The sequence below is a fragment of the Hemicordylus capensis genome, chromosome 5, assembly GCF_027244095.1.
Source record: "Hemicordylus capensis ecotype Gifberg chromosome 5, rHemCap1.1.pri, whole genome shotgun sequence".
In the NCBI taxonomy this organism is placed as follows: Eukaryota; Metazoa; Chordata; class Lepidosauria; order Squamata; family Cordylidae; genus Hemicordylus; species Hemicordylus capensis.
Window position 1 is genome coordinate 251,603,071 of NC_069661.1, and position 13,340 is coordinate 251,616,410.

The 13,340-nt window shown below is 47.8% G+C and overlaps 1 protein-coding gene across 2 annotated transcripts; it reads left to right on the plus strand.

Annotated features, from left to right (window-relative positions):
* The first annotated feature begins 842 nt into the window (after nt 1-842).
* LOC128326074 (biorientation of chromosomes in cell division protein 1-like) lies at nt 843-13,061 on the plus strand. 2 transcript variants are annotated; one of them, XM_053252158.1, is made up of 4 exons: nt 843-1,266; nt 6,612-6,736; nt 10,602-10,796; nt 12,229-13,061. In XM_053252158.1, exons 1-4 carry the CDS (start codon nt 889-891, stop codon nt 12,242-12,244), a joined length of 714 nt encoding a protein of 237 aa, XP_053108133.1. In that variant the 5' UTR covers nt 843-888; the 3' UTR covers nt 12,245-13,061. The 2 variants fall into 2 exon arrangements, with proteins under 2 accessions (XP_053108133.1, XP_053108134.1); XM_053252159.1 differs by having other exon boundaries at nt 849-1,266; nt 10,602-10,801.
* The last annotated feature ends 279 nt before the right edge of the window (nt 13,062-13,340 follow it).

Below are 13,340 nucleotides of genomic sequence, written 5' to 3' on the forward strand. Positions count from 1 at the left end.
CCGTCATATTTGTTGTCGTCGTCGTCTGAACGCACACACACCCTCCCTGTGGTGAAGCAAAGTGAAATCACCGTCTGGGAAGGGCCAGGGACATACATACTCCCAAGTAAGTCGGACTTGGAAGTAAACCCTATTGGGACTTACTTGTACATGAACATGGCTAGGATCTAGGGATGTGCATGAAATGCATTTTGCGTTCATGTCTGAGCTCGGAACGGAACACAAAATAATACAATATAAATACTATAATATTAATAATAATAATTTAAAATGCGTGGGACGTTCTGTCGGAACAACTGCGAAGGAACAACCCCGTTCTGTCGGAGCATTCCAATCCATTCCGAGTGCCAGGCTGCATCCCAAAAGGCTGCTTGGAAACAGTCGGAATGTTCCGCCTCGGGAGGGGTCGTTCCATTCCGAGCTCGAAACAGCCCCCACCTTTAAGGGTGTTCCGGCTCGGAACCGGAACCCTCGGAACTGGGCCTGTTTCGAGGCGGAATGTCCCGCGCCCGCCCCCCTCCTAGGCGACTCCCTCTCCGCGGATTCATTCGCCAGCCTCAGTCTTGGGTCTTTTCGTGGGGCTGCTGTCGCTGTTCGTCCCCCTCTCTGCAAACGGCACCAGGAAGGCCGCCGCCGCCGCCGCCGCCTCGCGGCTTCTTCCTCCTTCTCCCGCGTCCCTTCGCTGCCCTCCTCATGTACCTGGCCGGCGGGCCGATCACAAATATCCCATATGGGATCCCAAACGAGTCCTACAACTCCCAGAAGGCTCCGCGGCCCCCCCCCCCCGCCCCCGGCCTCCAACCGGAGCCTGCCACGCAGAGGCACGCTGGGATTTAGAGTTCCGCTCGAGCCGCGCTCACGCCCGGTGGTGGAGGCTGGCTTCCCAGCATGCAGTGGGAGGAGGTGACGCAGAATGCGGCGCGCCGCCCGCGACCAGAATCACTGCACCACCACCAGCCCCTGCGGTGGCCGCAGCCGCTGTGGGAGCCTCCGCTGCCGCCGCCGTGTCGTCCCTCCCAGGCGGCCGTGGCCAAGGGGGCGCCGCGCTGGGAGGAGGGCCCGGCCTGGGGCATGGCGGAGTCGAGCGGCGCGTCCTCTGGCGTGAGCGGCGCCGGCGGGGGCTCCTCCGCGGGGCCCGGAGGGGCAGACCCGGCCTCGCTGCCCCCCGGCGACTCCCAGCTGATCGCCCTCATCGTGGGGCAGCTGAAGAGCCGCGGCCTCTTCGACGCCTTCCGCAGGGACTGCCTGGCCGACGTCGACACGAAGGTAGCGGCTCCCCCACCCCAGACCACCCCCACCTTCCCCGGTGCCCCGCCTCCGCGAAGGAGGAAGAGGCGTCGTCAAGGTGACTGGAGCCTTTTCGGCTCCCCCCGCCCCGCTCCTCCCTGGGGTTCCATGAGCTGAATATTTATTTGTTTGTTTGTTACATTTAAATTCCGCTCTTCCTCGGAGGAGCTCAGAGAGACGGTTATTTTTATCTTCACAACAACCCTGCGAGGTAGGTTAGGCGGCCCAGAGTCACTAAGTGAGCTTCATGGCTGGATGGGGATTCGAACCCAGGTCTCACCGTCCCAACACTCCAGCCACTCCATTATCCTGGATCACCTGAACTGAGCCTGAACTGGTATAGCCTGACCTGAGACCGAGAACTCGGTGTAGAGTTCAGCCGTCTCTCTCGCTCCCTGGCACAGCTTGCACTGCTCTCGTGGTGCAATCAGTTCTTGGGCGGAAAGCGTTGCACAAAGCTTCCTTTTGTGTGAGGAGGGGGCTTCTTGTCCTTTTGGGGGTGGGTATCTTTTTTTTGGTGGGAATGCAGGATGCATCCATCTGGCCACCTTCTCAGAGTTCCTCAGAGGCCCTGGAGCATCCTTGCAGGTAGCAATGTGCACAGAACAGACTCAGCGTTCTGTTGTAACAACCAATTGAGCTGGTGGTTTGTTTATCAGATTTGTACACCGCACCAGACTTTTGTCTCTGGGCTGACTGAACGACCCCGTTCCAGCCCAGAATGTTCCAAGTGCCATTTTGGATTCCTAAAGGGTGCTCTTCTGGCCACTGTGCAAGCGCAGCAGCCATTTTCATGGGGTTGCTGACCACACAAATGGCGGCTATGTGTGAAGAGTGCCATTTTGGAATCCAAAATGGCATTTGGAACATTCTGACTCAAAAAAGATCATTCTAGTCTTAGCGCAGAACAGATCCTTCAGCTGAAGGGCTCGAAACACTTGAAATGGCCTGTTTTGAGGTGGAATGTTCCGAGCGCATAATGTTCTGCACATCCCTTATTTGCAAGCTGTCCATGTTTGTTGATGGTCATGATTATTTATTTATTTATTTATATTTAACATATTTCTTTAAGTAGATCATGCTTTCTACATGCCTACAGGTTTCGTTGTGGTCATGGGCTGAGAGGGATGCCCTCTGATATTTGCATCCTGTGGCAGCAGCATAGTTTTGTTCCATTTTTTGTTCTGCTGTATTCTTTCTGAAAAATCAGAGTTTGATAGCCTGTGTGTTTAACAGCAGACCCCAATGCCTTCATTGAAGCCTGTAGGCAAGTGTGCATAGGATTGCAGCCGGAGGTACTGTTTGATATCTTTCTCTTCTGAACCTGATTTAAATTTCAAGCCTTTTAAAAAATAGATGCCTTAAAACTAGCCATTGCTTTGATAACCTAACAAAAAGCACTGAAAAGAATCTAAAGGAGAGAATGGAAGCAATTTCTGTGAGTTAAATTTGTGAGTTATTCTTTAACAGTTTGGAGAATTATGGTGTTAAAAGATTCAGTCTAAAAATACCTCAAAGAACTAATGATGGTTTTTAAGGTCTCGAAATCAAGGTCTACAAAATACACTTTAAAAACTGGCAGCAGTAGGACAAGAAAAACAGCAGCCATAAAAACTGTCAGTTTTAAAGAATAAACAAACAAATCATAAGAATAAATAAATAAATAAGAATAAATAAATCATAACAAATCATAAAGAATAAATAAGCAAATCATAAATTGTATACAGTTAGGCCCAAAGGCTTTAGAAGAAGCTAGGACTTGGCCTGAAAAATTTCCTAAAGTCAGTGCCACCATTGAAAAAGTCCTATGTCTGGTAGACTCCTGCTGGATTTCATGTAGTGGAGGCATTTGGAGCAGAGCTTCTGATATAGACTGGAGTACACAAGGAGGAATGTGGAGAAAGGCAGTCTTTATGTTAACTTGGTCCCAAACTGTTTAGGGCTTTATTGTATTTATTTCTTATTTAACATATTTGTGTACCACCCACTGCCAAAGTCTCTAGGCAGTTTTCAACAATAAAACAAACCCAGACATTTTAAAACAATTGAAGCATATAAAAAGTTCAAATTAAACTAGATGCCCATATAAACTACTACATAACTCAAAAGCTTGGCTGAAGAGATGTATCTTCAGTTGTTTCCTAAAAGTCAACAGGGATGGGACATCAGCAGAAAGTGCATGGAGCATCAGCTGTGATGGAGCATCACAGTTCTGGGGCAACTACAGAGAAGGCTCGCCTTGGAATCATCACCAGACGAGCTGGAGGCACCCTCAGACGAACCTCCCTTGAAGATCTTAATAGGTGGTGAAATTCAAAGTGAAAAAGGCATTCTCTTAAATATTTTAAAGATTAAAACCAGCACCTTGAATTTTGCACCAGTTGAAATTTCTGAAGATTTTCCAACGACCTTGCATAAAGTGCATTACAGGAGTCCGGCTTGGAGGTTACTGGAACATAAACTACAGTATGCCCAAGTTCAGCTCTTTCAGAAAAGCTGGTAAAAAGTAGGGCTCTGCATGAATTGTTTTGGCGCCTCTTAATTTTTAGGCGCCAAGACGATTCAAGTTCCCCTGGCCAAGACCTCTTGGCAGAGGGGCAGCAGGCCCTTTAAATGGAAGTAGGCTGGTATTGGACTCAGTGTTGCTGAGCACTCAAGATGGAGTCCGCACCTGTGGCACTACTTGCTTGGAACATATCACTCCAGCATTTACATGACTACGTCCATGGGACGTAGTCCCATGGGAAGGGAACAGGGAACTTCTTGTTCCCAAACAGGAAGCCCACACATGGTATAGCTTCTAAGAACAGAGAGCAGGGCTGTTTGTTATGGACAGCGCCAGGCTGGGGCAGCCAAGGGGCAGATAAGAGCTGCATTCCTCCGTTTAAAGCACTTGCTCACTGCCACCTTGGATGTGCACGAAATACATCCTTTTGGAGGCTCAGATAGCAGCGGTTATAAGGAGCACTTTTTACTAAAAAGTGCTCCTTGAAACCATGCTATCTAAGCCTCCAAAAGGAGCATCCGATCAAGGAGCACTGCCAAGCTGTGAATCTGATTCTTCAAAAGGGAGAATATAATCCTGTCCAGAGATAAACCTAATCCTGGATCAGAAGGACTAATACCTCTGTCCTGCCTGGAGCCCACATCACTGTTCCCTCTAACAGGGATTCCCAGATGTTGTTGACTACAACTCCCATAACCCCCAAGCAAAAGCCATTGCAGCTGGGGATTCTGGGAGTTGCAGTCAACAACATCTGGGAATCCCTGTTAGAGGGAACATTGGTCCACATTGTCCTTCCCACAGACGTTTATACATACAGTGTATTCATTATCACAGTATTCCAGAGCTCCAGTAGTGGCAACTAATTCAGTTTCCAAAATGTTGCCTACAGAATTCTGCCAGGCCCAGTAGTCAACATATTTGCAGTGTGATATCTGTCTAGTTTGAACATAATCTTTTAATACCTTGATATCCACCTTAGGATTCAAGGAAGTTTTGCAGCCACTCACAGATTGGATACATGAGAGATTTCCCCATCGTTTCTCTGTGTATTTATGTTCCCACCAGATGTATGTCATATTAGAACCCAGGGTCACCTGTTGAAGCTAAATGTTGGGAACTTCAAGACAAAGTACTTCTTTACAAAACATGTGGTTGGTTAAACTGTGGAATTTGCTGCCACTGGCTGTGGTGATGGCCGCCAATCTAGATGGTTTTAAAGGGAGCATAGACACATTCATGGAGGAGAGGGCTATCAGTAGCCACTAGCCTTTGTATGGGGGGATGCCTCTGAACACCAGGTGCTGGGGAACGCCAATGGAAGGGGACAGTTGCCCTCTCTTCCCTGCTTACAGGTTTCCCAGATGCACCTGGTTAGCCACTGCTTGAGGCAAGAATTGAGACAACATGGGCCTTTGGCCTGATCCAGCTGGGCTGTTCTTATGTTCTCATGTATAAGAAAATTCCACTTGTCACTTTCACATTTTGAACCATCAGTCACTTTTTATTTCCATATTTTGTTTGTCTTATTGGACTATAATACCAGTTCTGTCATAACTGATTTTTTTTTCCTTAGGACCTGCCTTCAGGTCTGGAATTGATAAGAAAAAGGCTTTTTATTTCAATCCAGTCATCCAGTCAGCCTATTGTCATCCTTTATAAAATCAATAACTTTAGCTAGATTATTTCAGAGTTAAACATCAAAATCTCCTTTTTGTCTAGCCCTCTGAAACCCACTATTGCATATAACTAAAGCCATTTGCTTTCTCTCTCTTTAAAACCCCCCAAACAAAACACCGTTTCTGCATCAAGCTCTGGCAGCCCTAGCCATTTTCCTAACTAACTGGTCTAACGCAGGGCTGGACAGTTTCGATTTGGCTCTAAGAACCAATCCAAAACATAAAGAGCCAGACTGCCCTCTGCTGGGGGTGTGTGTGAGGAGGAGGAGGAGGACTCCTCACCTTGCATGCTCTCTCCTCCTGGTCATGCCTGTCTGGCTCAGGCAGGTAATGGATCAACATGACCCAGAGGAGGAGTGAGCAAGCAAGGCAGGGCTGAATGGCTCCCTTCTTCTCCTGGTCTCATCGGTCCATCAGCTGCCTGAGCCAGATGAATGCAACCAAGGAGAAGAAGGAGCAACCAGCCGCTGCTTTGTTGGCGCACTCTTCCTCCTGGTCATGCCTGTCTGGCTAAGGCAGATGATGGACTGGAGCAACCCGGAAGAGGAGAGAGCAACCCACTCGGCTTGCTTCCCCACTCCGCTTGGTCACATCTGTCCATTGCCTGGCTCAAGCGCCACTCTTGCCTTTCCAGGTGTCATAATGAGAATCGTCGAGCCCTGGGCCAATGCACCTTTACGACTAACTTTTATTATGTGTGAAGGAATGCCACCAGGCCTTGCTGTAACTTCCCTCCAAGGAGAAACATTTTGCTGCCTGTGCCCCTCTCCAGCACATTATGCTCAGTTGTATTTGCTCAGAATTACCTGGAAAGGTTGCCTTTGCTGAAAATCCTGCCGGAGTAGAATTCCTATGCATAAAGAATGTGCATCTCATGCACTCGGACTGTAGTGTGGTGTCCTAAGTGAAACCTGGCCTTAGCTTTTGTAATGGCCATAGACTTGCATGCAGTCCGAGGCACTCTGTGTTCACGTAGTCTGCACTGCCGCACTCGGATTAGTTAGAAGCAATTCTAAAGGGAAATGAAGCCGTGCCGATCAAAAACCCATAGGGTAGAAAACTGGATTTCAAGAAGTCGAGGGGGCATTTGCAAGCACCCCCCCCCCGCCTTGAGTTGGTATTAATTGGACTCTCTTGTTTAGCCAGCCTACCAGAATTTGAGACAGAAAGTGGACAACTTTGTGTCTACTCACCTGGATAAGCAGGAATGGAATCCAGCAATGAACAAAAACCAGCTGCGGAATGGCCTGAGGCAGAGTGTGATTCAGTAAGTAAAAGGTGCTTAAATAGCAGTGCCAGTAATCAAGTTCAGATCACTGAGGGTGAAATTCGAATTCTGCGGGTGGAGTTCGTGTAGGATGTTTCTGGCAAAATGGTGGCCCTTCATCTTGTGTGATGAGAGTTTAGGTGCTTGTAATCCTGTTGCGAACACACGCTATGTTTTTGCCCAAGTAGAACTTTTGATGATCTGGTGGCGGACTACACACATCTACCAGTTTGAGGGCGAAAGAACATCATCTGAACTGGCAGCATTTTAAGTCCGCTTTGTTTTTACCCACCCACATCATAAGCAGTTTGATTCCATTTTGTTTTGTCCTTGTCCAGCACAAGTTCTCCACTTTCATGTCTGGCTCCTTGAATACTGTTGCAGCTGAGCCACACAGCTGGTGTTCTTTGCCAACATGTGGAGATCAGTGTTCTCTCTAATTTCTTTCATCTGTCTGCAGAATGAGTTCTGTTCTGGGTGGCAGTATCAAGGCAGTGTGTGCACATGTGAATTCCGAGTGGAGCTTTTCTGATTCAACCTGATAGGGACCTAAAATTGACTGAGGGGACATAAAAAAATGTGTGAGTGTGTGCACACCTTAGAGGGAGCACTGGTGGAGATCATTCTCTAATTTTATGGAAGGCCAGACTGAGAACCATATACTCTCGGCATCTTGCTTATTGGAAAGTGGGAAGGAAATGATGGGTTCAAAGTCTATAGCCCTGCTAAAACAAGTAGGATTTTCTTATAATGTGGACTGAGTGTGGGGTATTTATCATCTGTATTTTTTTAAACACCATTTGAAATATTTGCTATATACCTTGCTATGTTGAAGGCTGATTCTCTAAAACAGACAGTGGGATTCAAGAAAATTGTTTTGCCATGTGCCTAGAAAAAGTGTTTGGGGGCAGTGTTCCCTCTAACAAGGATTCCCAGATGTCGTTGACTACAACTCCCAGAATCTCCAAGCAGAAGCCATTGCAGCTGGGGATTCTGGGAGTTGTAGTCAACAACATCTGGGAATCCCTGTTAGAGGGAACACTGTTTGGAGGCATGCTTTATTTAAGCCTGCAAGTTTTAAATGATTGGTGTGTGAAATCGTTGTAAATTATGGTTCCCGTCCTCAACTTCTGAACAGCCTGAAGGAGTTGATCAGGCAGGAAAGTTAGAAGATGGCAGAAGTACAGGACTGTTAGCAGAGGTTCCAAAGATGATTGAACATGTGCTTTTCCCTATTAATTTGTTTTTGTTTTCAGACACTTCTATGCTGCTTTTCTAAAGTTGAAAGTAATTCATATATTAAAAAGAAAATGTTTGGAATTTTAAAATATTAAAATGCAACTAACTTCAACCCCAGAAAAATGCCATAGCCTACCAATAAAAGCTGCATCCTATGGCTTTCTATTCATCTGAAGTGCTGACAGTTGTGTGAACGACACAGCACGAATGTGACAAATATTTATATACCACTTTTCAACAAAAGTTCTCGAAGTGGTTTACATAGATTTAAATAAATAAACTGGCTCCCTGTCCCCAAAGGGCTCACAATCTGAAAAAGAAACATAAGATAGACACCAGCAACAGCCATTGAAGGGATGCTGAGCTGGGGATGGATAGGGCCCGTTGCTCTCCCCCTGCTAAATAAAGAGAATTGCCACTTTTAAAAGGTGAGATTTAAAAGTAGATTGGTCTTGCAGTCCCTCTGGAATACCATCAAGGGCACACCATTTCTGACCGAACTTGAAGAGACTCTTTTGGAGCCTCAAGATGACTGCAGTAAACACCCTGTTCCATTTCTCATTGTTACTGTGCATCTGGTCACCTGTGACATCTTTCCTGTGGAATAGGCCTTGAGCATCGTCCACATTTGTGGGCTATGAACAAGTTAGTTTCAGAATAAACAGAGGTGAGTCTAGCCTCTTAAGGGGCCACACACCCACCCCTTAGCGTTTCTCTTATTTAAGCAGCTGATGATAAGGAGTCATTGTTGTTATGTTCCTGGACCCATCTGTGAGCAGACTTTCCTTGATGGATGCATGCTTGTATTAATCAAATTTGATAGTTCTCCAGTGTGAGGTAGACTTTGCTAAGGATGGAGGAGAGGTCTATCAATGGCTACTAGTCTGACGGCTATAGGCTACCTCCAGCCTCAGAGGCAAGATGCCTCTCAGTACCAGTTGCAGTGGGAGAGAGGGCATGCCCTCAGCTCTTGCCTGTGGGCTTCCCAGAGGCATCTGGTGGGCCACTGTGTGAAACAGGATGCTGGAGTAGATAGGCCTGGGGCCTGTCCAGCAGGGCTGTTCTTATGCTAAGGATACATAGCGTTTGATATGGGATCTTATTCCTTGCCATTAGTCAATTTCACATGCATGTGAGGGGTTGACTAATAATATGGAAGTTGCTTATGGAATATGGGAATGTGCCATCAGTTGTAGTGTGTGGCTTTACTACAAACAGTCAGTGGAAGGCAGATTCCCTACTCCACATGTTAGCATTCTGGCTCACTGCATGTTGTGTACCCACATGGTCCTGGTCCTTTCCTTTTTCTTAATCTGCCCTGTCTTGGAGAAAAGATGTGGGAGAGAAACGTAACAGGGTCTCTCTCCCCCCCCCCCCCCCGCCCGCCCCATTTGCCCTTCTTCAACCTGGAGGTAAAGGAGCAATTCTGCAGCAGCGTTTTTTCTTGCTCCAAGCACAAGGGCAGGTTCTCCCACCGTGCCAGTGCTGCGTGTGGCTGCCAGTTTGGTATTTGGCAGAACAAACAAACTGCAGGAGTTGGAAATGCGGGAAAGTAACTGAGTTCATGCTGGACCAGTCAGGACTCATACAGACTCATTAGGACCCAGCGTGAAAGAACCCCACTCTTAGTAAGTGCCCACAGAGCCTCACAAGCACCTTCGTTTTCTGCCCAGCCAGGGTCACATGAGGCTTGCAGCTCCTTTCCTAAATGTTAGGCAGTGTCCTTGGTTTTGCTTCCCCTGGTCTGTTGCAGACATGACTTCACTCCACCTGCCCTTCTCTCTTGATCCGACTCGGCCCTTGGAGCAATAAGTCTCTTTTTGGTTTCTGACATTCTCTTCCCGAAAAAGCTCTTTGTCTTGTGCTGCATGTGTTTATTTTTGCCTGTCTTCTAAAAAGTGCCCGTGTGTCTAGACTGGCAGATGTAGTGATCAGGTGACAGTGGCAAGTCCTGGGGAGAAAGCCGCCTTTCTACTTTTCATGGTAAATGTGCCAGCCAAAAAGGTCACCTCCCCACTTCTCCCACCCATTTCATTATGCTTGCTTTCATATGCTTGCCCTCCCGTTTGTGCCAAGACACGTTTTATTTGCTGCTTTCTGTGCCACAAACACCCTGCAGTGGCTTCTCTTCACGTGCCTTCCCTTCAGGTGACCATATGTCTGCTGTGAGTTCTGCAGGGCTCATAGGAACATAGGAAGCTGCCATATACTGAGTCAGACCCTTGGTCTATCTGGCTCAATATTGTTTTCACAGACTGGCAGTGGCTTCTCCAAGGTTGCAGGCAGGAGTCTCTCTCAGCCCTCTCTTGGAGATATTGCCAGGGAGGGAACTTGGAACTTTCTGCTCTTCCCAGAGCAGTGGCTCCATCCCCTGAGGGGAGTCTCTTGCATTGCTCACACTTCTAGTCTCCCATTCATATGCAACCAGGGCAGAGCCTGCTTAGCTAAGGCTCTGCAAAATGTCCTGGTTTCCTTTGCAGTGGGTGGACTGCCTCTCCTGTGCAGGAGCTACCAAGAGAGCTGTTCACACCATGTTAATGCTCGTTGCAACTGACACGATGACAACGGTGGGAGTAGGAGGGAAGCTTTTTGGAGGAGCTGAATGCCTCCTTTGTCTTTGCCCCAGGTCGGGGATGCTGGAAGCTGGAGTGGACAGAATTATTTCTCAGGTGGTGGATCCAAAGCTAAACCACATCTTCAGGCCGCAGATTGAGAAGGCAATTCATGAGTTCCTGGCTGCGCAGAAGAAAGAGGAGTCGGTTCCAGCTCCTCCCCCAGAGCCCGAGAGCCAGGACCCTTCCGCTCCTCCACAAGATGCCTCGTAAGGTCTGGTATTGCTGTGCCCACCCCCACCCCCACCCGCTCCTCTTTTGCATACACTTGTAACTCTTTTTTTTGTCGTCAGGTAGGCAAGGCATTTAAGCTACACTCGCCCAAAGGCCAGGCTTGGTAGTCAAGGCTGGGTCAGTGCCAGAATCCCTGCCGAAGGGAAGAGCAAGCTGGGGCCTTGGAGTTCATGAGCCTCTTTAACAGCATCCCTTTGCCACTCGGAAGCCACTTGTATTCTGCTTGGCTTCCTTTATCAATAGCAATAAGCCTAACGGCCAGAGCACTATTGAGTTCTCTGCTCGAGCAAAGAATATGGGAAGGATTCTTGGACCAGAAGACTCGTGGATAGCACTTGTGCTGGCCTTTCAGTCTGGCTCCTGTGAGAATACAGGGATTCTGTAGAAGTGGGCAAGCCTTTGGGGAATGGGGCAAACGGCAGACATTTGTTCATAGAGATCCTGCTGCCACAGCTAAAGTAGAATGAAGCCTTATTGACGAATACTACTGAGTGATTGGATGGAGACTGATTGATTTAATGAAAGATTCGTTGGCAACTTCTGTGCCAAGACCCTGCATTTCTGAGTATCCTGCAAATTCGAAGGATCCAAGGAAGGTTATTTTCTGTTTTGGATTAAGAGACCATTGCCAGTGCTGCCTGCATGCACATGCGTGTGCAGAGTGCATCAGACTCGGCATTCTGAATCAGTAGCTGGATTTGGCTGTGGATTATAATTTGTATTATAACCCACTCAATATAATACGTTTTACTTGGTTATATTGGAGTGCTGCTGGTGCTATGTGTCTAACTAGCCTCTAGGGGGCACACTCCTACCAGAAGTCCAGCATGATCAAGGACTAGGACTGTCAGTGTGCATTGCCTCCAGCTGAAGCCTGCCAAGACCTGTGTCTCTGCCCTGCCTCTCTGTAGGTAAGCAGGCTGCAAATGAACACTGACACCAAATAGACACTGACACCAAATGGGTACCTCTTCCAATGCCCTAGAAGGGCGGGAAGGGAAGGATTGGGGGAAAGGCAGAGACTCTCAGAAGGGGGCTCAGAAGCAGCAAGGCTCGCTGTGTCTGAGCTCCTCTCTCCACCCTCCCTGAGACTTGGGAGGAGGGTGGAAGCTCCCTTGCGTGAGTCATGTTGCTGAGCATTGGAGCCACTTGGAAGCAGTGAGCCAGGCCGCCTCCTCCAAAGCTCAGGATGCTGTTGGGGATGAGGAACTCCCCTCCTAAGTGGTGACCATATATTTTGACTGTCTACCAAGGAGAGCCCAAATGTGTGGATCCTTGCCTTTGGGAGTCCACTTACAGTCGGATCCAAAGCATTTATTTTCTGCAGCTGCAGGCAGTTTCTTACAATCTTTCGACAGTTGCTCTAAAATGTGTATTGTCTCTCTCTCTGTGTGTTTTCTTTTGCAGTGCATTCCTGTCTTGAAAGCGGCTGCAATAGTGAAATCTAGGCTGAATCGGTTTGGTAGCAGGCTACATATCTGCGTGATGCAGGACTGCCGTTGGTCAACTCCTATCGACCATGATTGAGGGGAAGTATTGGGAAAAGTCGTGTGTGGTTTCCACATGGTGTGAAGGGAGAGGGAAAATGTGCAAATGTATTGCTCTGGGCATAAATAGCATCGGTCCTTGCTAATTGTGTATTTGAGGGTTTGTTGCCTCGCTTGAGGAAGCGGGGAGAAAGGGGGAGTGGTGAGACATTAGTGCAGCTGGTGGGGTTTGGGGTGTAGCAATAGGATGTTGGGTCTGCTTGGTTTCCTGGGAGGTTGGTCAGCCTTCTACAGAGGGGTCTGGATAAGGGAGCGTTCGGCATACAAGCATGAAGCTGATCATTTACCAGCAAAGAATTACTGAGCACTGGATGCTAAATCAAATTGAGTAATAACTCTCTCACAGTGCCTGTCCGTGTCTGACATAGCTGGAAGAACTGTCTGTGGTTGGCTTTCCAGGAGCATCCAGAGACAAGCCTCTGGCAGATTTCTGGAAATGGTGTCCGGCACACGTCGCAGCTCGGCTCATTTCCCAGGCTGGTCGAGGAAGTGTTGTCAAAGTGGGCATGGACAAGGACTTCTTTTGTGGGCCTTGCAGTCGGGGAAAGTCCTCTTGTCTGTGAGATTCTTCACGTGCCTGTTAGAAGTTACTTAGAGAGTGACTGAAGCTCTCAAGTTGGCATTTGTGCTCAATTATTTGGTTAGCAAATATCTAGATCTTTTTTTAAAAAATAAAATGTTTGAAAAACCGTAGCTCTGTGAGGAATTTCCTTCTGATCTTGTATTGCCATTCTCATCCTCATCATATGCACACATAGTGATTGATGTCCACTGAAAAGTGCTGTCATGCTCTTTGATCTTGGAGAGTGTGTCGTGGATTGGTGGCTTCAGAAATCAGCTTCCCGACACCTGAATGGCTCTTCTGGTTAGACTGCATCTCCTGAAGGTAATCCCTTTGCTATAGTTGCAATGCAGTATTTTGGGGATTGCACTGTATAGAAAGTGGTAGGCTTTGTAGGGAGTATCACTTCT